Here is a 25,261-nt window from a genome sequence, read left to right on the forward strand (position 1 = left end):
TGGTGATGGCAGGGTCATACATCCTCAGAGGAAGGAGAGAAAGGTGTTGAAATCCTAGCTCACAGAATCATAGAATCAAAGAGTTGGAAGAGACCTCATGGGCCATCCGGTTCAACCCCCTGCCAAGAAGCAGGAATATTGCATTCAAATCACCCCTGACAGATGGCCATCCAGCCTCTGTTTAAAAGCTTCCAAAGAAGGAGCCTCCACCACACTCCGGGGCAGAGAGTTCCACTGCTGAACGGCTCTCACAGTCAAGAAGTTCTTCCTCATGTTCAGATGGAATCTCCTTTCTTGTAGTTTTAAGCCATTGTTTCGTGTCCTAGTCTCCAGGAAAGCAGAAAACAAGCTTGCTCCCTCCTCCCTGTGGCTTCCTCTCACATATTTATACATGGCTATCATATCTCCTCTCAGCCTTCTCTTCTTTAGGCTAAACATGCCCAGCTCCTTAAGCCGCTCCTCATAGGGCTTGTTCTCCAGACCCTTGATCATTTTAGTCGCCCTCCTCTGGACACATTCCAACTTGTCAATATCTCTCTTGAATTGTGGTGCCCAGAATTGGACACAATATTCCAGGTGTGGTCTAACCAAAACAGAATAGAGGGGTACCTTCTAGTCACCCTGCCAGCCTGAGGAACTTGGAGAGTGAGCCAGACCACCCACAAAACTTCAGTTTGCTCTTAAGTAATGGCAGGTCAGTGAAAAATAAGACTCATATCAACTATGATTTCCCCAAAGATGAGGGAGCCGATATGGCATGTTTCACTGAAACCTGGCTGGAAGATGATAGTGCTCCAACTTGGGCCCAGGCCCTCCCAGCTGGGAACTGTGTCAGTGTAACTCGGGGAATGCCTGTATTTCCCTCATAAGAAAAACTGATGAACATGATAGCTTAATCCTAAAGGATGGTGCTGTACTACTGACCAATGTTAGTTATAATTAGGATTAGTTAAGTTGAAATCAACCCAATTTAAGCAAATAGTGATGAATAAATCCCATTCCTTTCAACAGGCTTATTTCAATCGGGATTAGGAGCTATATGACAGTATTTAGGCCAAAGATTGGTATAAATATTAGGATCAATGTACCCATTTAAAATATGGTTATAATTACATAATAAACACCTGTTAAGAACTAAACCAGAAGTTATGGTGTCTGTTTTCTAGTTTCTACTCAAAGCAGATAATTCTTTACATCAGCCACCTGTTTTGTGTTATTGCCAATAGCCAAAACTGTAAAGACAGAAAATCTATGAACTGCAACTGAAAAACTGTTCATGTTGTTACTCAACAGTAATTGAAATTTGATTTGAATTTCTCACCAGTGAAAGAGAAGGATTAAGCAATAATTTTAAGTAAAGTTATATTAGGAATAAAAACTTCAGTATAAGGATATACATCTCTGAAATGTGTAGTAGTTCATTTTCCCATAGCTTGTACTAAAGCAGATTTTGAGTCAGAATGATTTTTTTTAAAAAAAAATACAGAAATGAGGAAAAATCAAGATAATAATCTTGGTTTTGTTTTTTGTTTTAGCTTGACAAAGTGATGGAAAAACATAAAGAAACTCATAGACGGATGCTGGAGCAACTCTTAATGGTAGAAAAATCTCATAGGCAAACTCTTTATGAACTAGAAGATGAGAAAAGGAAACATGCAGAATATATGGAGAAAAGTGACGAGTTTACTAATTTACTGGAACAAGAACAAGAAAGGTAAGCTAGCTTTACACCTAGCCAGTGGAATTAAAGCATAATATTTGGCAAGATTTTTTTTAGGATTCTCCTCCAGCTTCAAATCCAGTATCTCAACACATCAACAGTGTAACGTGAAGTAATACATTTATGAATAAAAATTAAACTTTTTCTGACTGTGTAATGTAGACAAAATCATATGCATTTATCTTTCTGGTCTCTCGCTTGGTTCCATTTCCTCCTCCTTTAGAACAGTGAACCATAGAATAGAGGAAACAGGCCTTTTGTGGTAACAGTAATACAATAAGTATTCTACAAGATCAGAGTACAAATTCTTCTTTAAAGACCCATGCAACCTCCTTCTGAATAACTTATATTTCAATTTGTAGTATATGACAATTTGTAGTATATGATGTTGTTGATGTTCTCTTTCTCCTATTGCATATTTTAAAAGGGCTCATGTGGGTGATGATAAAAATTAAATTCCTTCTTATTAGGAATACTAGTAAAGAAGGAAAAGCACATCTTTCTATAATATTTCTTTTCTACAGAATTTTCTGACTCCTGCGTGCCAATCTAGTAATGTAGGACTCTTCCCTTAGTGAAAACTGCACAATAGCTTTAAGGACCTGATCAATTAAGTGTTACCAACACGTAGGTTCTTAGATGCTGTTAGACTACAGCTTCCATCAGTCCTATCTAGCATAGCCAAATCTGGGGAATTATGAAAGTTGAAGCCAAATAGCATCTGAAGGTCTACAGATGGGGAATTATGGAGTCAAAGCCAACAAACATCTGGATGACCACAGATGTTGCTCTTATTTGTATTCAACTTCGATGAGTGTCTGTGAACATGTCCCAAGTATGTCTCATAACTGACACAAATAATTTTTTTTTATTTAAAGTACCGGTATTTTTACCATATTTCTAAAGCCTTGTACAGTACAATTCCAAATAATTAATGATAACCTATTAGGGATAGAATGAAGAGGGCTGTCCCCTACTCTTGAAACCAATGGAAGCAGCCAGGAAAGATCCACAACACTAGACAGAATATAAAGACAACAAAAGGCTTATTGATGGTTGTAGTAAGTCATCAGTCTGGGCTATGATCTCTAGTTGAGGAATTGTATAGAAAAGTCTGCAGAATTGGAATATGATGGACTGATAGCACTGGAGACGAATTGCTTACTTACTCTAAAGACAATCAGAGCACAAATTTATGGATCAATTACATAATCAAGTTGCTACTATAAAATTCTGTAATTGGCATTCCACACAGGAAGAAATGCTTTGTTTTCTTCACAACTTCTGCATCCATAGTACAGATGTAAAGTCAGCTATTAACAATGTACAGTTGTTCCTCCACATACGTGGGATTAGAGATGCAATGTCCTCAAAAAAGTAGAAAAACCAAGAGTATAAATAAAAAATGCAAATACTTTTTTTACATAAGAGAATATGTATCTATGTATTTGTAGGTTCTCAGTGCAATTCTATGGTCAATGTCTGCCTAAGGAAGTGTACTCTGTAGAAATTTGTAGGTCCTCCAGCCTGATTCCAGTGGAAGTGGACCAGTCAGATTCTGATGGAGGACCAAATGCCTAGAGAGAACATATTTTTAATTTCATATATAGGGTAGCAGCACCTGCAACTATAACAACTTACAAATAATTGAATAGGTGAATGTTTAACCCACAAATGTGGAGGAGAAACTGCACAATATGTAAAGTTCACAGAACAGTCTCAATGTGTACTGAGGGTTCCAGAAAGATTCAGCTACACAAGGCGAGCAATCAACCAGTAAGTAAAATGAATACTATAATATACCAATGGTGTAATTAAAGAAATATTTCACTTAAGATACATTTTAAGTAGTAGATTAATGTACTGGCAGGGGAATAGACTAGATACTGCTGCATTACTCCATCCTTCACTTCTGCTCTCTGAATCTATTAACAGTGCTTTTGTATAGGATTGTTTGTCACTAACACACATATGAGAAGACAGAAACAGCTTTATTGAATTGCCTACACTTCGAAGCAAGATGAAACTTTTTTAAAATCCCCCAAAGTGAACAGGAAAATATTATGGTCACATTTCCTTCTCCCCAGAGAGCTACATTTGATTCTCGAAAGTATGAGAACATTGTCCCTGTATCCCATTGCTCAGAACAGCTTCCAGATGGAAATGTTTGGGTGTGAGAACATCAAGTTCAGTCTAACCTCACAAGATGCAGAGATAATACTTCCTCTCTTTGCCGGCATAACCTCATGTTTCATATATCCTGGCACTGCTTGCAGCATTCACCCTTCCTGCTGCACCTTCTTCCTTTAAGTCTGCCATGCGAAACATGCTCACTATCTCATGTATTTGAATACAGATGGAACATAAATTAAAAATATGCTGCTCCTAATCATCTAAGAGGAAAGAAAAAATATTCTAATATAAAGAATAGATGCAGTTAGCCATAGACATAAAGCAAAAATAAGGGAGAGTTTTTAAAAAAGAGAAATGATTCAAAACACTTACTATTATATACAATATGAAAATCTCAGGAACAAAATTCAGAACTAAACTGTCACACTTTTTATCGGAACATCTATTTAAAAGTTTAAATGAAAATAAAATAAATAGAAAAATTACCCATATTTGAAAAAATGCTTTATTAAATGAAACAGAATGTGCTATCAATTGTAAAACAGTTCAGTACAAAATCATAAAAAAGATAGCAAATAGGCAATCTTTTAGGAGCAGAGGACAAACAATTAAAATTTAATGTTGCTCCCTCCCCCTTCCAAATAGTTGGAAATGGGTTGCCATTATGATTTGCAATATTTACCAGTATCTGTCTAGAAAAAATAACGAGGGGCTAATGAGACCTTAGAGAATGCAATAATAGATTTTAGATTAAGTCTTGATTTTTTGTGTTTTCTTTGGAGGACTCATTTTATGTGGAAAACCCTAAAGGGGCATGATGTCATATCTTGAATGGCGTCCAAAACATTTGCCAAATGATGTCGCCATCAGGATCCCTTAGCAATTGCCTTCCAAAGTGAGAAAACTCTCACACAAGTCAAGGCAAAGTTCCTCTATTATTATGTTGTACAGAGTTTATTCCTTTCTCTCTTCCATTCGCTCCCCTTTCTCTGCTCTCTCTCCCCCTTATGCACATCTGTGTTATGCTCTGGGATTCTACCTTATATAAAATTACCTAGAGTGATATACTTCAACCCCACACTTGTTCCACACTCACAGATGCTATGCATCTGTCTAATATCGAATTCAGCAACAGCTAAAGTATGGTCAGAAAGCTTAGTAATGATTCTTCTCTAATTGTTCCTGAAATACTATTTTCCACCAGTAGATTAAATACTGCCCCAAGAGGTTGCATACCAGGAATTAAAATTGGAAAATGAACCTTAGTTAACTATTGGATCGGGACTGTTAATAGTTGAATTGTGTGAAAAGGCCAGAAAAAGTCCTAGGATGGGATGATGGTCAAGAACAAGGGTAGTAAGGCAGATGTAATAAGCATATTGAACCCCTCTTATTATTCTTTTTGTTTGTTTGCTATAATATTGCTTCAGAGTTAAAGTAGCCTGTGCCTCTTACTTTCATTCCATGGAGCCATTCTAGCAAGCTATCACAATCCATGATATCAAAAAGCCAATGAGAGACCCAAGAGAGAGAAAGGGTAGTACTCTACCTGGCTTTCCTTCAAGAAGATCATCAAACAGAGCAACTAAAGTTCAAATAATTTATTTCAAGAATGTCTGAAATTGCTCAGGCACCCAAATACTCAAGTATATTTTCCAAAAAGGGAATACTCGCAATAGGGCAGTAGTTTCCATATTCTTCTGGGTCCAGGGAGATCCTCCTTCAAGGCAGCAAGCACTTCCCTCTGACATAGTGAGATATTTATCAGCCCCTTGATCCATCTTTTCAATCCACTGTTATTAGATTTTATCAGTCAAGGGGGACAGAGTAACACTAACATATGGTAAGAACTTTAATCATCTTGTCTATATCACCAGATCTCAATATCACTAGGTTTCAATAACACTATGTAACAAAATTTGAAAAACTATCTGTTTCTGGTTTGAACATGTTATTTTCTGTTTAACTGTGTGATACTTACTTTGAAAGTATCACACAATTATACTATAATTGGACTATAACACAGTTGTCCAGAAATTTCCTTTCTGTGGCTGCCACAAGCTACATTGAAATGGTTGAGACTCTATGAGATAGTCATTGAAAATCTATAGCAAAATGTGCTGCAGTTTGTTCCGCAAAAACAAAGTTTTGGCAGTTTAATAAAAAAAAAAATCATGTTTTATGATAGCATTATTAGGAAACAATAATAAAGGAACAAAAATTGTGTTACAAAAATTGTGTCCCAAAATCAATCATTTGGGGAGGGGTATTTATAATTATCAACCAAAGAGCTCCAGTACATCACCAAACTATAAATCCCACGATTCCACTAGATCCTTCAAAATATTACACTGCTTGCCTATTTGCTACTCACTTATTTACAATAGTGCTGATTTAAAGGGACGGATAATCTTATAGTTTGAAACATGAATATAGTAAAATAAATTGCCCAGTTTGCCCAACACAACACAACTAAACTTCAACATTTTATGGATCCCAGAAAACAGTAGACATGCATAGATAGACCTTCCCTTTTTCAGAGGACCATTTCATTCATGTTTTAATGTTTTGTACTATATACCTCAGGAAGAAACAAGAGGGAAGTATCAGCATGCTGGCAACATTCCCCTTCCATTTCACTCCAAGGACCTTATTTGGCAATATTTTCCCAAATTCATCATCTTATTTTGCTGCAAAAATGGTCCTAACATTTCACCATAGTTGGGCATGCATTTCAGATGTGATAGGAAGAAAAACTTTAACTATACAAATTGATCTTGGGCTGTATCATCAATAGTAACCCCCCCCCCCAAAAAAAATCTTGAATGAAAAATGGAGTTCCTTCTCCTTTGTGATTGAAACAGTTATTTCAAACTCTAATTTGTTTTAGCTTATTCAAGTAAAAGTAAAACTCTACAGTCTCTATGCAACATCAATACAATTTGCATTAATCCCAACTTCTAAAGAAATCATATATTGTATTATATAGAAATGATTTGACAGTCTACTGGCTCAAAATACTTCATACTACCATTATTTACATTTTAAAGAAACTGAATCTCCTAAGGATATTTACATACAAGATTACACTGTCTCCTTAGAATGCTAACAGCACATAAATACCATTGACTTTAGTTGACGTATATGTCCAGCAGATTCCAATTTCATGCACACTGAGCTATTGTTGAAGAATGCATTGTACTCAAATGCAATCATTTCCTTTTTGCTTTCTGGCAAGTTATATATATTACATACACCGAAGACTATGTCTTCCAAGTTGCGAAATGGATGCCAGATCTCTGTACATTTGACCTGTTTCATGGGTATCTTGTGTTTTGTAGGTGAGTGAGCAAGACCCTCCACAAACACAAATTTAGTTCTGTCTAATATCCCAGTGGGAGAGCCCAAATATTTTAACCGCTACAACATACAGATAGGCTCAAGGAAGTGATGCACACAGACTAATGACTTCATGCTAGCACTTGAAGAACAGTCTACTACTTCACAGCATAACTTTCAACAGATGTTGGGAAAGCATACTCTTGTCAAAATCCACATGATTCAAACGTTTCCACAAAGATCCTAGAGCATAAATGAAAGGTTAAAATAACGACACAGAAACAATTAATCTTTTAAAAGTAAAAAATAAATCAATTTTTCAGAAAAAGTCTAGAGGATGAAAGAACATTAGACATGCACCAACAACCCAGCCTTCCTTTACCTAAGCAAAAATTTCCAGCTATCCTATCATCAATATACAGACCAAAAAAGCCTATAGGACAGGTCCATTAGTATCTTTATATCAGTATTCACATGGTAATTTTTAAAGGAATTCAACAATAGTAAATACAGGCAGAATTTTAAAATGAACCAGAGTAATTTTAAACCAGAATGGTACCGCACTTGGTTGTTTTTCTTCCCTACTTACAATACACAAGATTGAATTCATTAAAGAAAATGAAGGGAAGCCAAAACTGTATAAGGAAAGCAGATACTTATTTTTTTACATAAGTTTCTCCTTTCAACACTATAAGAGAAAAGAACTTTGACTAAGACCACAGGTAGCACGTTTCATTACTATCTGGTGTCTTGTAACCAAATGAAATAGACCACTGCTCCAATACTTTCACCAAATACCACCATCTGAAATACCTATCAAAATGTACTGAGCACAAAACAATAATTTCCTTAAAGGTTTTTTTTTATACAGGAGTAACTTAAATCTAGCATTTACTACCATGGCCTTTGTATATAAAACACACACACGATGTTTCAGCAGAGTGCACAGTTGGCAAACATGGCTACAAAGAAAGAGTGTGAGATGCCAGTACAATTCACCCCTACCAAAAATTCTGTAACACTCTGATGAAAGATGATACCCAACCTGAAACTCAAGTTAAGGAGATTGACCTCAGTTTCAGCAATCTTTATAAATCCAATCAATAATAGGACACAATGAGCCAAATATATCAAACATTGAAATTTCATATATTTCTGAAATATTAAGTACATTCATAATCAATTTTTTCATGATTTGCAAACTGGTAGTATGTTCAGAGGCAGTAATACTCCCACAACGCCAGTTAACAGAAACAAATATGTATCAATGACACTTTAGAAGCATCTAGTAGAATCCGTTAGAAATAGGATGCTAGACCATTAATTATTTATTAAATTCATATAATGCAATGAATGGACAAAAATATAGTCACAGTCCTTGCACAATGGAAAAAAGTTATTGCCAGTTCTCACACATCAGAAAAACACTGCTCCAATCAATAATATGCGGAAGCATTTGAGACAATGAATCCTAGTTCTTAATATTTTTTAAAGGGCACATTCCATATTGTTCTACGCTAGCAAATTATTGAGAAGTAACAATTGGGGAAGTTTTAACTAAATTAAATATACCACAGATCGGTGTACTTTGCATAGTGCAATACAAATACACTGAAAGCACAAGGATGTTGGGAAAGGTAAACAAGAAGCCATTAGAATAGTTCGTTCATCTTCAAAACAGTCTCTGCCTGATTGGAAGGCACCGGTGCTTCAAAATACAACCATCTCTAGCCGGGCTGCCTCAGACACTCAGTCAACAATTTCTGCAACTGAATCTTGCACACCCAATACATGTGCTCTATGATTGGGTTGTTGGCTCTTCATAAAACTCCATAAAGCAAAAAGACAGCTGAAAATGTTTAGTACATAAAACAATGACCTATGGGGTTCCTAAAAGAAGCTGCCATGTACTAAGCAGATTTAGAATAATAGAATCATAGAGTTGGAAGGGACCTCGTCGGTCATCCAGTCCAACCCCCTGCCAAAAAGCAGGAGAATCACATTTAAAGCACCACTTAGGCAAGCTACTCATCCAAATACAACTTTCAGGCTGCAATATAGGAAAAAGAAAATCAACTTGCCCTATATACTCGTAAGTCTAGGGTTTTTTGTTTAAAAAAATAAACCCAAAAAACCCTGGGTAGACCTAGCAATGAGAATACTGCACCTTAACTCTTATTTTAAAAAGATGTCTTCTCCTTCGTTGAGTAAAAAACACAAGAGTTTAGTCCACTCTAGGAGAACCTAAAATTAGCACCAAGTCCTTTATGCTTATGAGGTTTTTCAATGCCCTCGACTTTTGCATCCCAATTTATACATGAATATACATGGTGCTTTGCGGTATTTACTACAGAGAACAAGCACTGTACTCAAAAGTGCTATATGAATGCAGAAGGTTATATATTAACATATAAGGAGAGCATCCCTTTTCCAGAATTTCAAAATCCGAAATTCTCCAAAATCCAAAATTGTCCATGGGTTGCTCAGATCACTTTGTTTCTTGCGTGAAATTATGGAAAATGTTGCATTAAACTTGGGTCCCATTTCCAAGATACCTCATTATGCATGTATATGCAAATATAGGCATTCCAAATTCTAAAAACATATCTGAAAATATAAAACATTTTTTTTTAAATATCTGAAATATAAAACATTTCTGATCCAAAGAATTTCAGATAAGGGATACTCAACCTGTAATGCATACTCTAAATTCCTCAAAAATAAAAAACAGCCACCTATCTTGTCCATTATATGCATATGTGTGAATTTGTGTGTCCACACACTTGTGCAAATGTGTGCCTTTGAGTTGCTTGCAAACTTTTGGAGAACCCATGAATTTCATAGTTTTTAAAGACAAGGAATACTCAGAGGTGGTTTTCCAATTCCCTTCTCTGAAACATAGCCTGAAGCACCCGGCATTCATAGGAGTCTCCCATCCAAGTACGAATCACGGCTCATCCTGCTGAACATCCAAGGTCTGATGGGATCTACTGCTTTTCAGACTTAATTAACAAAACCTAAAGCACAGAGATGCTCCAATTCTTTAACCTAAGAATGCAAGCTTTGTTTGGACTCCTAGTCACAAGACTGATGCAGCCAAGATGTCAGCAAACTAAATTGCATATTATCATTGTCAGTGTAAATCATAGGTCTTATTTTGCCGTAATCCTGTTTAGTGAGAAGGTGGCAAAAAGCCAGACCAAGGCACATAATTTAAACACTCAATCAGTTACATTCCGAAGCATTTGTTTAGCATTTAATAAGTTCTCAAGAGATGAGAAAATTACCAAAGTGCATTGTTTTAACATGAGACAGAATAAGTCATCGCTTGTCACTAAATTTTGGAGGGTTCAGTATTTATTGTCTGATAGGAACTTTTAAAAGCATATTATACATCAACACATATGTACAGATTCACAAATGTACATTAGCCTGAATACATTTGCTAAAAACATTATATGAGGAAATGTTTTTTGGCTCTCTGGTTCATACACACATTGGTCTATAGCTTTAGGGACGTTTTTATGCACATTCAGGCTTTGCATTGTGGTCATTACAATTTAATTGCCATGAGTATGTCCTTGGCATCCACAAAAACACATCACAGGAAGTTCTTGGCAAGATTTATTCATAGAGGGTTTGCCGTTGCCTTCCTCTAAGACTGAGAAAGTTTGAGTTGCCCAAGGTCACCCAGTGGGTGACATAATTGGTTAAATCCTTATGCCAACAGGACTGCTGATTGAAAAGTCGTTGGTTCACATCCAGAGAGCAGGGTGAGGTCCTGTCTGTCAGTTCCAGCTTCTCATGCAGGGACATGAGAGAAGCCTCCCACAGGATGGTAAAACATCCAGGCATCGCCTGGGCAACATTCTTGCAGACAGCCAATTCTCTCACACAAGAAGCAATTTGTGAATTCTCAAGTCACTCCGGACCCGAAAAATAACCCAGTGGGTTTCCATGGCTGAGTGGAGATTTGAGCCCTGGTCTCCAGAGTTGTAGTCCAATGCTCTGTTCAGCCCTTCTTGCCACCTCAAAGACCATCTCTCTGCTCCCCAAATTGAATACTGAAGATGCAAAAGATTCTATAATGGTGAGGGCAGATCACCCTATTCAGTTTATCTAGATCCTATTATTCCACCAGGAAATGGTGGAATATTGCCCCTTGTGGCTATGAGCAGGATTTTACCAGTTTCACCAGCAACACATCTGGATAGTAATACTTTTAAAAACCCACAAAAATTGGTACAAGCTAGTTGAATTACTTATTTCTTCTCTAAAACTTTACACTCAAACAAATAACTTCCTGGACAATTCTGCCACATGAGGAAATATGTTTCAAGAGATCTTCTCCAGCAAGATTTTAGACAACTCTAGTGATATGTTCTGACTGAACCACTAATCACTTAAAATTAACAGAATGTTCACTACTATGGGCTGGTCTAGATTTTGGCGGATTCACTCTCCATAACCCATTCCAGTTTGTAGCCATTCCACCTGAGTTGTGGTGGCATCTATTGATTTTTTAAAGATATGTTCCTCTGGAGTAAGGCTGCTTCATGGTCACAACCAACTGCCTTTATTTTGCATTACAGAAAATACATGATCCAGGACTGATGAGGTTTTGGGAAGCTATATTATTTTAATGCATGGCATGAGACTCCTGCCTCCTATAGATTTTTAAAGCTTTCTCTTCTCTCATTTGTGTGAGCCATAGAGACCATAAAGGAGGACAAGTTGCTTACCTATAATTGTAGTTCTTCAAGTGGTCATCTGTGAACTCACAAAACCCCAGCCATGCTTCCCTCATTGTATCCTGCCTTTCCTGAGCTTCTTGGGTGCTGCTGTTTTTGAGCCCGTGGAACTGAGGGTTTAGACAGGAAAGATGCTGATATGGTGTGGAGAGAGTGGGTGGAGTTACTGCCAAAAAGCTTATGCAATAGTTCTAGACCAGCAATTCTCAACCTATGGATCCCGAGATGTTCTGGCCTTCAACTCCAAGAAATCCTAACAGTTGGTAAACTGGCTGGAATTTCTGGGAGTTGTAGGCCAAAACATCTGGGGACCCACAGGTTGAGAACCACTGTTCTAGACTGAACAATGCACAGTACAGGTGCAAATAATCCTATTCATGCAAGTACAGAGATGACTACAGATTAGGTAACCAATCTGTCCTTCCTTGTATCACACACTTATGCCTACCCTCTTCACCTTCAGACTTGACATACTAGTTGGATCTCTGTGCTTAGTAAGTCCTTCGGGACTTGAACACGTGCAGTCAGAAGAAAAAAATTAAACAAATGGACCATTTTCTTTAAAATTTAAGTAAAACAGCCACTTCAACAGCTAAGTGCACCAATTACATAGTTACTATTAGGGAAACAAATCTCTCCCTTGCCTTCCTATTGCCATATGACAATATTTTTTTCATCTGTAATTTCCATTCACAATTTAAAACATGTGTTGTCATTTAAATGTCAAAAAAGGCATCTCTCAGCTATCCCCTTTAGGTATGATGAAACTGCCGACTGAAAGGAGCCATGGAGCATACCATTAGGAGTTATTCACACTTCTGTTTTCTTTTAACTTATTTTCCTCTGAAGTTTATTTACTCTGCACATGAGCGTTTAACTATAATGACATCCATGACTCATAATCCAGAAAATATAACGTCAGAAATGAACTGCAATATGGCTAACTCAGTTATGTTGCTTTTTAAGAAGCCACTGTACATAAAGCAATGTCTCCAGTTTCTAGAAGGAAGGATTCTTTTGTAAAACACTTCAGCCCACTGTCATCAGTGCTGGTGATCCAACACATAACAAAACATAAGAAAACAAAACCCATTAGTTATAGTTTCAGATTTAGTCTGCTTTTTCACAGAGAACTTGTTCATTCAGGATGAAATGAGGTGGTGCATTTTTAAGTTTTTTCCAAACAGACTGTCTCAGAAAACATGAAAGGCCATTCCCACATAAACACTGAAGCAGTGGGTCGGCAGATCATACACAGAACATCATTCAGGAAGAAAATTAACATACAAGATTATTTACCGCCACTGGTATGACTGAGGTCACAGGGTTGGCAGGCTTAAATGTTCCAAAGACATGAACCTAAGCCCACAAGTATACCTAAACTTAGGTAACGCTCCTGTCTTTTAACAACAAGGATGTTGAGTCTCAACTCAAGATCTACTGAGATGATTCTGCAAAAAATCCACTTGTGCAAGCCCCTTTGTTCCCATACCAACATACAGTATTGTACTTGAACTCTTGGCTTCAATGTACTATTGACTTCAAGCACAGCATTGTAAATGTGGATGTTTTGGGCCACAACATCCTCAGTCCCTCAGCCAGCATCTACAGTCCAAAAAAGGAACATAGGAGTGACGATTGCATAGCTGTATGGACACTGCAAAGGCATTCAAGTGTAATCCTATATAATCTTTAGAAGTGCATCTACAAAGATGAGATTTGAACTCAATGTCTTATATAAACACCCACATACTCTTTTCCAAAACCCAATGTATATGACTTTTGAGATTTGTTATAGTTTGTTATGAATCACTACTGGGATTCATGAGGGCAGACCCACTGCGCATGCACAAGTTTTTCAGCACATTCAAGGATCTGACAATAATACCTTGTAGGCAAAGTTACTGTGTCCTCTTTTCAGGAATTGTTCCTAATCCTATCACCTTAAAATGAATCCCACCTGGTAATGTGATTGCTGGCCAGCATGAAAAGAATGGATTAACTGCACTATAAAAAGACATGCCAAACCACTTAATGCTCCAAGAAATTAGTGAAAGATTTATTTGTTTCAACTAGATTAAAAAGGGATTACTTTTCTTAGGAATTCAGACCTTGGAAAAATTACTTCCTGGATTATAGTTCCTCAAAATTACTGGTCTTGCTGACTGGAGAATTATAGTCCAAAAAAGTACTGAGTATACTCATGGATAAACTGACCTCATGTATAGTTCTGGTTTTGAGGGAAAAATTATAGATTTCATTATGACCTGTGGATTCATTGAAGGTCATCCATGGAGGGGAAAATGCATCAATACCATAATGACTAAAATAAATGATTTGATTTGATGCATCAATGCCACCTGAGGAAACCAGCCATTTTTAGTTGCCACCACCCATACCTTACCTTGGACCGCAAGATCAAACCAATCCATACTCCAGGAAAGAATGCCCGACTGCTCACTCGAGGGAAGGATCTTAGAGGCAAAGATAAAGTACTTTAGTCACATAATGAGAATACAGGAAAGCTTGGAGAAGATAATAATGCTGGGGAAAATGGGGGGGAAAAAGGAAGAGGAGCCGACCAAGGGCAAGATGGATGAATGGTATCCTTGAAGTGATAGGAGCTGGGGGTAGTGGACAGTTACAGTTACAGGGAGCTCAGGCGTGGACAGGTCCAGAAACAACTGAACGAATAAACAACAAAACCCATACATTTAAAAAGACCAGAAACAGTGCCATAGCAGAGAAATTAATAGGAGGCCAGTGTTTCTTTTCGGTTCTCCTGGGACAGACTAAGCTCTGGTCTTAGAAGGGTTCCTTTCTTGGTAAGAGTAAGAGTAAAGGTGCAAAATCCACACCGACCCAGTTTATTTGGGTTGATTTTTGTCTACAATTTCTAGATTTATATATGAGTATATAGGGCAACTTTCCCCAAACTGGACCAGACTAACAAAATGTTCCTGCTATACCAATGTGATTCAGCTTCACATGGCACGTAAAACCTGGTTTTGAAACAAAAGCAGTACAAACCGGCCAGCATCCTGTATGTCTCAGAATAGTAGAACACTACAGCTGGCCAGTCACTGATTCCCTTCAAACTTGCTGCAGCCCCTTACAGTAAACTTCCAGAGGTCTCAGCAGATGATGCAATCATTTTGCATCTAATTGTGAGGACATAAACCAAGCACTACAATGGGCACTCTAAATCTACAAATTCAAATAATCATGGATCATCATGCCCCATATTATCAAATGGTGACAACATGAACAGAGGCATGCTGAAGCATGCACAATTACTTGACCACCGTTTAATAATATGGTGTGTAATCTGTTTTTGCATCTTTAATACCCATGGGGGATATTAGAACCAACCCCCGTAGATACGGCAGGTCCACTATGCTCTGAATCCAGATGTCTCTCCACAAGACATGGAATAATGGGAGGATAGCCTTCAGGGGCTCTGCAGTGAGTTGAATGCACTTTAATCACTGCAGAAGGAAAAAAGGATCCAACTCTTGCATCAACAAAAAAAAATGACATACAAGGTTGACTCAAACCTATATATACAACTAGAAGGATGCCAGCAAATTAATGTATTCTAAAGATCATTATCTATATATACTGATTATAGACTGATATTTTTATGTCTGAGTTTAACAGCAGCCCAACTTACAGAAATCAAAAGGTGATGCTTATATCTCACGGTAGAAAGAGACATTATCAACAGTCAAGCTGCTGTCAAGACCCCTGCACAAGAAACTAATTGAAAATATATTTGAAAAATTGGTTGAAATATAGGCAACCTGATTGGTTCATATACAATATGGGGTCCACATTCGCTGCATCTTTTTGCCTTTATTCTATTAATACTGTAACATGGAATTAATGGGAACTGACAAGTGATCAACCCAGGTGGCATTGTTATTTGAGCCTGTATATAGGTAAGATGCTTACCTAAAAGAAAGACTCACTAAACTCAATGGCTCTTACATGTGAGTAGTTGAGCACAGTAATGGGTTGTTAATGTACCTTTGCAGGCTAAGTTTCATATTCCATTACTCAATTTATTTCAAGGGAAATGTTCCTCCATAAATGTAACTGCAAGCTGCAAGGAAATTGCTCTGCCCTCTTTGCAGTTATTAGCAGCAGCAATTACATTCTGCCATATGAAATTTCAACAAAATGCTTCATAAAGCTAGTTGTAAAATGTTGAATATTATTTTTATCTCCCTCCCCTTCAACACTTATAGAAATAATCTTTTAAATGTGTGCTTGACTCATTTTATCTGTTTATCACCCTGACCTTTTTTTTTTCCTGTAAAGGCAAATATTTTAATATATTAAAAATGTATTTACATCCTGCAATATGAAATGAACGAAAAGCATTCCCCCGTTAACTAGCAATAGCATCCTGCCCTCAGGCTAGCTCCCTTTAATAAGCTGCACTCTCCCCCTGTATGACACAATGTCTTCCTATTTATTATGGTGCCTGAGCGTTTTGTGGGGGTACAAAAAAGTAAGAGTGACTCAGCAGATGCAATGATGTCATATGGTGGTACTTGAGACCTAATTGTATGTTATATTAAATCTGTTGCTTGCAAAAAAGCTAAAGTTTTGGTTCTCTTTTAAAAAAATAAGTGTTGTAATCAGGAGAGGAATTGTTTAAGCCTTTGTCCTCCTAGTGTGGTTCTGACAGCTCCCTTGGCTGCAGTTGTTTGAAGTCGTCCACTTAATATTTTGATTATAAAAAGGTAAAGGTTTCCCCTGACATTAAGTCTAGTCATGTCCGGCTCTGGGGGGTGATGTTCATTTCCATTTCTAAACCGAAGAGCCAGAATTGTCTGTAGACATCTCCAAGGTCATGTGTCCAGCATAACTGCATGGAGCGCTGTTACCTTCCTGCCGAAGCGGTACCTATTTATTTATTTATTTATTTATTTGCTTTATTTCTATACCGCATTTTTCAGCCCTTAACAGGCGACTCAAAATATTTTGATCTACTCACATTTGCATGTTTTCGAACTGCTGGGTTGGCAGGAACTGGGCCTAACAGTGGAAGCTCACCCCACTCCCTGGATTTTAATCTCCAACCTTTTGGTCAGCAAGTTCAGCAACTCACTGCACCACCAGGAGGCCCAATATAGTCTAGGTTTTCTGGGTTTATTTTTTGACTAAAATTTCTAGACTTATAAATATATAGGGTATATTGGGTAAGCAACCTCTCTCTCTCTCTCTCTCTCTCTCTCTCTCTCTCTCTATATATATATATATATACACACACACACACACACACAAACATACATACATATATATATATATGTAAAGGTCTAGAAAAACTAGACTGACTTATCCATGGGTGAGTGTGAGCACTGTATCTTAATTCTTAGGGGGGGAAAAAAAGAAACAATTCCCTTCTTATAGTAGAGTGGTGAAAGTCAAGAGCTTAGTTTGTCATGGAAGAACCTAAAAGATCTACCAACCCCTTCATTCTCTCCATTGTAGTGCTGCTTTTAGCCTTTATATTCCCTGGGCAGGGAAATAGTAGCAGAATCAGGGGTGAACTTGACCCCTGAGGTGGCATTGGTGCTTTCCCCTCTCCACAGAACGACCCTTGATTTATCCATGGGTGATATCAAAATCCATAATTTTGCACCCAAAACCTAACCTCGGCTTGTGCATGAAGTTGACTTATCAATGAGCAGATACAGTCAATCTTTATATATGTTTTCAATTGCATAAAAATTAGGAAAAGAAATAGTGGAAGTTAAGTGTACATTCAAGGTAGTTAACTTTTTGTTATTACTTTTTTTGGTTATTCAGCTACAGACCAAGTTATCACTTTGGTTTTCATTTCATTTGTCCTTCTCAACTCCTCAATTCTAATTCACTGCCAGAATGTATATTGCTAAAGGAGAGACGAAGAAACAGGTGGGCAGAGAAAAAGGAAAACAGAGCTTATTTTTGTGGCCAGGAAGGAAAATTCATCTAACACTACAAAGTAATTAATAATATTAATAATATTTGTTGCTTAAAGTAATGTATCAGCTGTCACCCTTTATGGCAGTGGTTCTCAACCTGTGGGTCCCCAGGTATTTTGGTCTACAACTTCCAGAAATCCCAGCACATTTACTTGCTGTTAGGATTTCTGGGAACTGAAGGCCAAAACATCTGGGGAGCCACAGGTTGAGAACCACTGCTTTATGGCAACTGAATTGACAGACATTGCTTTGCCTTTGGGTAGTAGATTCCCAAAGAGGGATTTCACTCCAACAAAGAAGGGGCTGGTGAGAGAGGGATAACCCAGACCTATGGCCAGGTCAAGATGGATCTCTTATAAATGTGCTAGAGAAATGTCCTTCCTTATAGAAGGAAGATACAGTTAAACAAAGTGTTTCAAGATCCTGCAAATGCCATTTGGAAGTTCATTCTTACATATCTAAATAGGATCTCTGAGTGCTTATCTTGGGCTGGATCTTGTCCCCAAGATATTAGCAAAGTATTTTTCCAGAACAGAGAAAAGAAGCACAAGCCCAAGACAAATAGTATATCATCAATCTTCCATACAGATAGATCAACATTTTAAGTGCAGTTATTTCCTTAGAAATCCACTTTCCAGAATGGTGCATGAGGGAAATATTAAGCAGTGTGTCAGTTCAGCACAAATTCCTCAACAGAAATAAACTTGCTCGGTTTCTCTGAAGCACTGATACAATCATTCAGCTAGGCAGGGATTTGCAGTTGGAAGGAAAAGGTTTTAACACAGTTACATTACCATCATAAGGTAAGAGCTACTGTGAGAGAACAGATTTAAAGAGATACATTAAAAATAAAGGTGTATTAGTAACTGAATCTATCATAAGAATATTAACATTTTCAGAAATACTGAAACCGTACTCTTGGAACTTAGTATCTCTATAGTTAAATACAGGCAGAGTCATTTCTATATGTAGGCTGCGGTTCCATACTGGATGCAGGAAAAGTGCAAGAACTAATAGTGACAGTTACCTTACCCAAAAAAACCCATACTCAGAAATGTGGCGCCTGCTACCATGCATGTAACAATCACCTATCAAAGATGTGTGTGCAAAGATGTATCTATAGAGGACACTGAGGTTTCTCAATGTCCTCTATAGATAAGTAAATATGTCACATCCACTCAGCTACCACATATTTCGAGCACAAATAAAAAACTGGCACTCCACATACGAGTTGTCTCTTTGAAATTTGTTGTGTGATTTCCAGTTCAGTATATTAGGGAAAATAATGCAAATTCATGGGCAGGACTCTTCTGATTCCAATCTAATTCATCAACTGAATTAAATTATTTTAAAAATGTAATCCTCAAATTCATTTTAATAACTGAAATCTTGAAAAAAAAAGTCTGCACTTTGTTTGGACCTCAATGTACCTAAATTGGTTCTTCAAAGGCAACCTTTGAGTTCTAGCTTACTATTTGCTGGGGGGAAATGGATTAAGATACAAATGACAGAAACAATTTAAAATATTTTGTTACCTTTTATGGATGATGTCCACAGTGGTCCAAGTAATATTTTTCTTCCTAAATCATATGCCAACTTCTAGAATAATATGCTCTGTTGTCCAACACTTGTTTGGCACTGTGTTCTCTTATTTTCTCTTATTTTTTAAATGTTGAGTTGTAGGCAGACAACAACAATGGTTCTTCAAAGGCAACCTTTGAGTTCTAGCTTACTATTTGCTCTTTAGCTGTACTTGTTCCTTTCTTTCCTGGGAAATTACCAATTGCTTGGGCAGCAGAACAAGTCAATGGATCCCCACTTTGAATAATATTGCTCAAACTGTCTCGAAACACTTTGCCAGGAGATGCTGGGGTTCAAACCTGAAACCATAGTTGGCCACATGCTCCACCTCTAGATCACAGCACTTCCATAAGAAAACTGATGTGCGCAAAGCACAGCTCACCAAATTGCAGGACAACATGCAATCCAATTTGCACCATTTCAGAGATTGCAAGAAGTGAGCTAAACTAGGCATACAGGTTCACTTCACACTGTATTTTGTAGGTATACACCATGCTCCTGAAAATGTTACACGAGAATGCAGCAAACACATTAGCTAACATGAGAATCATCCTTGTCAGGGAAGTCTAATCTGTTACAGCTCCTTCTTGAATGGCAGGAGAAATTAAAGGCCTTGAGTCGCCTACTGGCTAGAGAAAGGCAGGGTAGAAATGTTGTAAATAAATAAAATAAATATCTGTAGCATTTATTTATGAAGGCAATTTTATACTATTCTTCACAGAATGATTACATCATCCACTTACATCCTTCAGGGGCCTCACCAGATGACATCTCTGGCTCCAATCCCTTTCTCCAACAGCCAAAAAAGAGTCATGGAAGTGCTGCATTAATTCAACGGGGGCTTCGGTCACAATGACCAAAGAGTGGAAGAGAATATCAATCTCAAAGCAGGTCAAGTAGTATGCCCATGCAGAGTATGATCCTTCACAAAGAGGTCAACCCTAGCCAAAACACACTTGGTGAACTTGGAAAAAAGAACACAGCTGTTCTGTGTTAGTGGAATAGGCAAGAATCTGCAGGCTAATATTGCAAGATACCACAAAATCAAATGGTCTTCTGATAATGCTAAGCCCATTGTTACATGTCTTGAGGGTTTTAAAGATGCCACAGGACTCTACTGTTATGCTGGTACAGACAACCCTTTGAAAACTGTCACAAAAGCAAAATGGGATTTTATTCCCAATCAGAGCATAAGCCTTCACCATATGCAGCATAAGGATATTAAAGTGCATTGAAAAGAATTAATTTAGCACAAAAATACAAGAAGAATTGAAGCCCAAATTATTTGAAAGCATTGAGTAGACAAAACAAACTGGGCTAAACAGGCAAGAAAGAGCAACTTTGTGTTGGCACGGAAGGGATGCAATGACCTAATCAAATTTTAGCTCTAGTTTCTCTGATTCTGTGGTATTCTATCCTGCCATAATATTTACAAGTACAACATTTTTTAAAAAAACTATGATTAGTTACTAAGGAGACAAGGATTGTTTAGATGGAGTCAGCAGCTAAATCATTCCCTCTCCTCTTATAGAAGAGTGTATGTCTAAAGTCCCACTGCTTCCCCAACTCCTTACCAATAGTCTGTTTCAACAATATAAAATACATTTTATTTATATGAACTTCTGTCAGGGGAGAAACTACACCCCAGTGGTAGAACACATGTGTTACAAGAAAAAGGTTCTGGGTTTGACTTCTAGCACTTTTGCTGGTTTGTGTGTGGGTTTAGAAAGAACTTGGATAACAGAACAATCTCTGCCAGACCCCCTGGAGAGCGACTGCCCATCATACTACACAGTTTTGGGAGTGATATACTCATAATTTGACAGAGAATAAGGTAGCTTTATAAGTCTGTCCACATTAAAACCAACAGGAAATAAAGTTTTCATTAGTTATATTGGTAAAATAAGAAATAGAAGTGGATACTGCAATTAAAGTTACTCTATTAAAACAGGAAAGGAAAGGAATAGCAAGTAGTCCAACATGTTTCAGTTAATTCTGTGATTGCCTCAAAGTGTTGTACATCTCTAAATAATTATTAAGTGGAAAGAACTACCTCAATTTTTTTTAAAAAAACTGAACTATACAGCAAATTCTGCAGGGTTTGGCTTCTTTATTTTTCAGCATATCCCAATCTCAAGTGTACTTGAAAACCAAATATAGCATTTATCCCTCTTTATGCTCTCAGTCTAACTTACGGTGATCCTAAAATGAACCCATCATGGGGTTTTCTTCGCGAGATTTATCCAGAGAAGATTTGTCATTACTTTCTGCTGGATCTGAGAGTGTGCAATGTGTTCAGTGGATTTCTGTGGCAATGCAGGAATTCAAACCCTTGCCTCCCAGAATCCTGATCCATCACTCAAACCAATACACCACGTCGGATTTCTAACACATAAATAGGTAAAGGTAAAGGTTTTCCTCTGACTTTAGTCTAGTCGTGTCCGACACTGGGGTGTGGTACTCCATGATAAGGGGGTATTCCTCCAAGAGATGTCTCCACCTACAGTCTAAAGTTGGACATTTCCAAAAGGGTTGTTTCAAAGGATACACGGAAAGAGATCCATGACTGTAGTAGACCTTGATATTTGGTCACCTCACATTTTATGTCAGGAAATAGGGACTAACAAATAATTGACAGATGAGGCAGATAGCCATACAGCATTCTGCTCAAGACAAGTTTATGGTCCATGCCAGCCCTTCACAACCTGTGGCCCTCCAGGTGTTTGGGACTCCAAATCCCAGTCTAAAACACCCGGAGGGCTACAGATTGTGTAGTCTGGTCTATGCTATACTCCATTTTTGTGACCAAGACACTAGTAGAATTTCAGTCTTGAGGCAAAAACAAAGTTCCAAATTTCCAAGATGCATAGCATGTCATGAATAAAGTCATCTAAAGCAGAATTTTAATACAATTACTTGCAATTGAATAAGAGTTTAGATTTATATCAAATCGAAGGGAGAAGCACAAATATTGGAAAGTGTACTCCTTAATAAATTGTTCCATCAGCTGACACATAATTGAGCTTCAGGTCAGAGTAAAACCAGTCAACCTCTTTTCTGCAGGGAAGGGCTAGTCTACGAAGGATGGGAGCAGGCATGTAGTGGGGGGGGGGGGGTTAGGGGTTCAACCCCCCCCCCCCCCGAAATGTTTCAGATTTTTAAAAAACCTGGTTTACTCATGAATTTTAACTGGTTAACCAAATCCCCATGCTATGTCTATGAGATGCAAAAAATTAAGAGTCCCTCCAGAACTGCAAGCACTATCTCAAGCAAATATTGACAATTTATTCACACTGTCATTACTTGCAGCAATAGCCAATGTAGTGAAGCAACCAGGTTGGGGGGGGGGGGGTGTTGAATGCTCTCATTAAGGAGGCCAGACCTGGTGGAGGTGGTTGACAGGGGCGGAGCTGCAGGCTATTGAAGGCTGCTCTGCCCCCTGCTGTGCTCTTTGCTTCAGCGTGAGCTAGGAGGCAGGTTTCAACCCCCCCCCCCCCCCCAAAAAAATTTCAATCCCTCCAAGAATTTTTTTTCTGGCTACGGCCCTGGGTGGGAGAGTCAAAGTTTACAACATACAAAAATAATTTCAGAGGCCACAGTACACTGCTGTGGACACATGATTCTTCCCATCAAATCTAACATCTTAAGTGTGGTAATGTTTAACTTAAAACTTGTACCAGTGAATATCAGTCCTCACCTGTTAACAGTCAATCTGATCCTGAGATAATTTTGAAAGCTTTTTTACATACCAATGATGTCAAGAAAACCTGAGCTAATGAAGGTCACATGAGCATTTCTGACACAGATTAATTGGGAGGCAAATGTTCTAACATATAGAAAGAAAGAGTTGGGTGGATTATTGTATCACTGCAAGCATCTTAAAAAGTACAATGAAATACATCTGTGCTCTTCTCTTGCTGACTATTCTGATCTTAATGCTTAGATAGTACATTAACTAGTGTCATGTTAACTTAAATGTATGGTGTTTTAGATAGTTTTCCAAAATTGTATTGAAGGGTAATATAGATAGAAAGACAGACAGACAGACAGAAAGAAACAAAGACAGACAAACAGAAAGAAAGAAGTTTTAACAGGCAAACTATGGACAGCATCAGAGAATACCATTTTTAAGATGTCATTAATTGTAAAGCAGGTTTGACAACAAATACTAAGCAGTTATTCTTTGGGCATCCTAGCCTCACATAAATTATGCTTTCGTTTCAGAGATCAGGTGTATTGGGAATCAACGTGGGTTTTTTTAAAAGTTGAAACTCATTATAGTTAGAAGCAAAAGAGGCAAAAATCTACTATTACCAACCCAACAGAAATCCCAAATAATAAATGGGAACATACTACTTTGTTAAGAAAGATCTCCACATGTGCAACTGTAGCAGTTGGACCAAGAAGCAATACCATATTTTGTTTTGCATGTAGGACTCCTTATCCAGCCATGCAAAGCCATATGATTCCTCCTTGGAGAGGGGCCCTTAGAAGCTGTGAATGGGTTTGACTTGTTAATCAGCTGCAGACAGTAACCTCTGAGATGACCACATTTAAATATGTACTAGATATAGAAGAAAATACAAAGTAAAGCAAGTATATCCATTACACATAGTATATAGAAGAGTTTTGTCAGTATCTGATCTGTATTCATATCAGAATTTACTGGCAGCAAACATATATTCATTGGAAATGACTAATGAGATTGATTTTACTTATCATATCTGCATTCTAAACTGGAATCAAGCAATTCACAGCAGCATATATTAGCTTATCTCCCTCAGATCCTTTGTTAAGTATGGTGTGGGGAACTGGAATTATGACATTGGACACAAATCCCTTATGCCCAATTTGTCATGCCCAAAAGACACTTTTACTAACCAAAGCCCCTCCCTCACCAATAAAAGTAGCTCTTTTTTCTGTATCACTGTAGTTTCCATCTCCCCTGGCCCCTTTGACAAATCTTTCTAGGCAAAAAAGGAGGATTTGCCTGCCTCCTCACCATTAATTTACACAGAACATCTCTCTTCACGGTTGCTTTCCATACAGGATACATAGAAAAACATTACTAGACAGCCAGAATTGGGTAGTGTCCACAAATTGGGATGGATCCTTACAATCAATAATCATACAATCAATATTTTATCAGTAACAACTCTATCCTGCTCTTCCACATGAGAAGGTTCAAACCACCTCCCCTAAAACATATAGATCCTATAGATATACCAAAAAAATCACAGAATCACGAGTTGGAAGAGACCTCGTGGGCCATCCAGTCCAACCCCCTTCCAAGAAGCAGGCAAGAGTATTGTCATATATTAAAGATCCTTCAGCTGATAATAAAAGCTAAGGAGGATAACAGACTGACTGGTTCCTAAATCCAGCTCAACAGAGCCAGATAAATCCATCTAAAGAGGGATGCTACAGCTGAAGTACCATCTATAGAAAGGGACACCACTCTAGAAGCCCTAACTGAATCTCCAATGATAGAGACAGATGAGTAATTGTTTTAGCAGACAGGAAGAAGGCTGTCGCTTCAACAGTATATTGTTCCCAGACCATGATGAAAAAAGGAATATTGAAGAGCATTTCTGCAAGCAAATTAAATTCATAAACACCTGCATTTTTTTAAAGATAGAAATCACTATGTGAAACCTTTAATTACCCTCATTGAATAAGATGATTGTAGCTTGTTAGCAGATCACACGCTCTGCAAGCAGAAGGTCTCAAGTTGAATCACTAGCTTGTTCAGTTAAAAG

At 37.7% G+C, this 25,261-nt stretch overlaps 2 protein-coding genes across 3 annotated transcripts in view; one reads left to right on the forward strand and one right to left on the reverse strand.

Moving 5' to 3' along the window:
* The window catches only part of CMSS1 (cms1 ribosomal small subunit homolog), a 236,391-nt gene that overhangs the window by 169,727 nt on the left and 41,403 nt on the right, over window positions 1-25,261 (reverse strand). The gene's annotated exons all lie outside the window — the stretch shown is intronic.
* The window catches only part of FILIP1L (filamin A interacting protein 1 like), a 72,763-nt gene that overhangs the window by 13,097 nt on the left and 34,405 nt on the right, over window positions 1-25,261 (forward strand). The window contains exon 3 of the mRNA XM_060770723.2: window positions 1,536-1,714. Coding sequence (XP_060626706.2) covers window positions 1,536-1,714 — 179 coding nt within the window. The remainder of the gene's footprint in view (window positions 1-1,535; window positions 1,715-25,261) is intronic.

This window comes from Anolis sagrei, chromosome 3 (assembly GCF_037176765.1).
Source record: "Anolis sagrei isolate rAnoSag1 chromosome 3, rAnoSag1.mat, whole genome shotgun sequence".
Classification (NCBI taxonomy): domain Eukaryota; kingdom Metazoa; phylum Chordata; class Lepidosauria; order Squamata; family Dactyloidae; genus Anolis; species Anolis sagrei.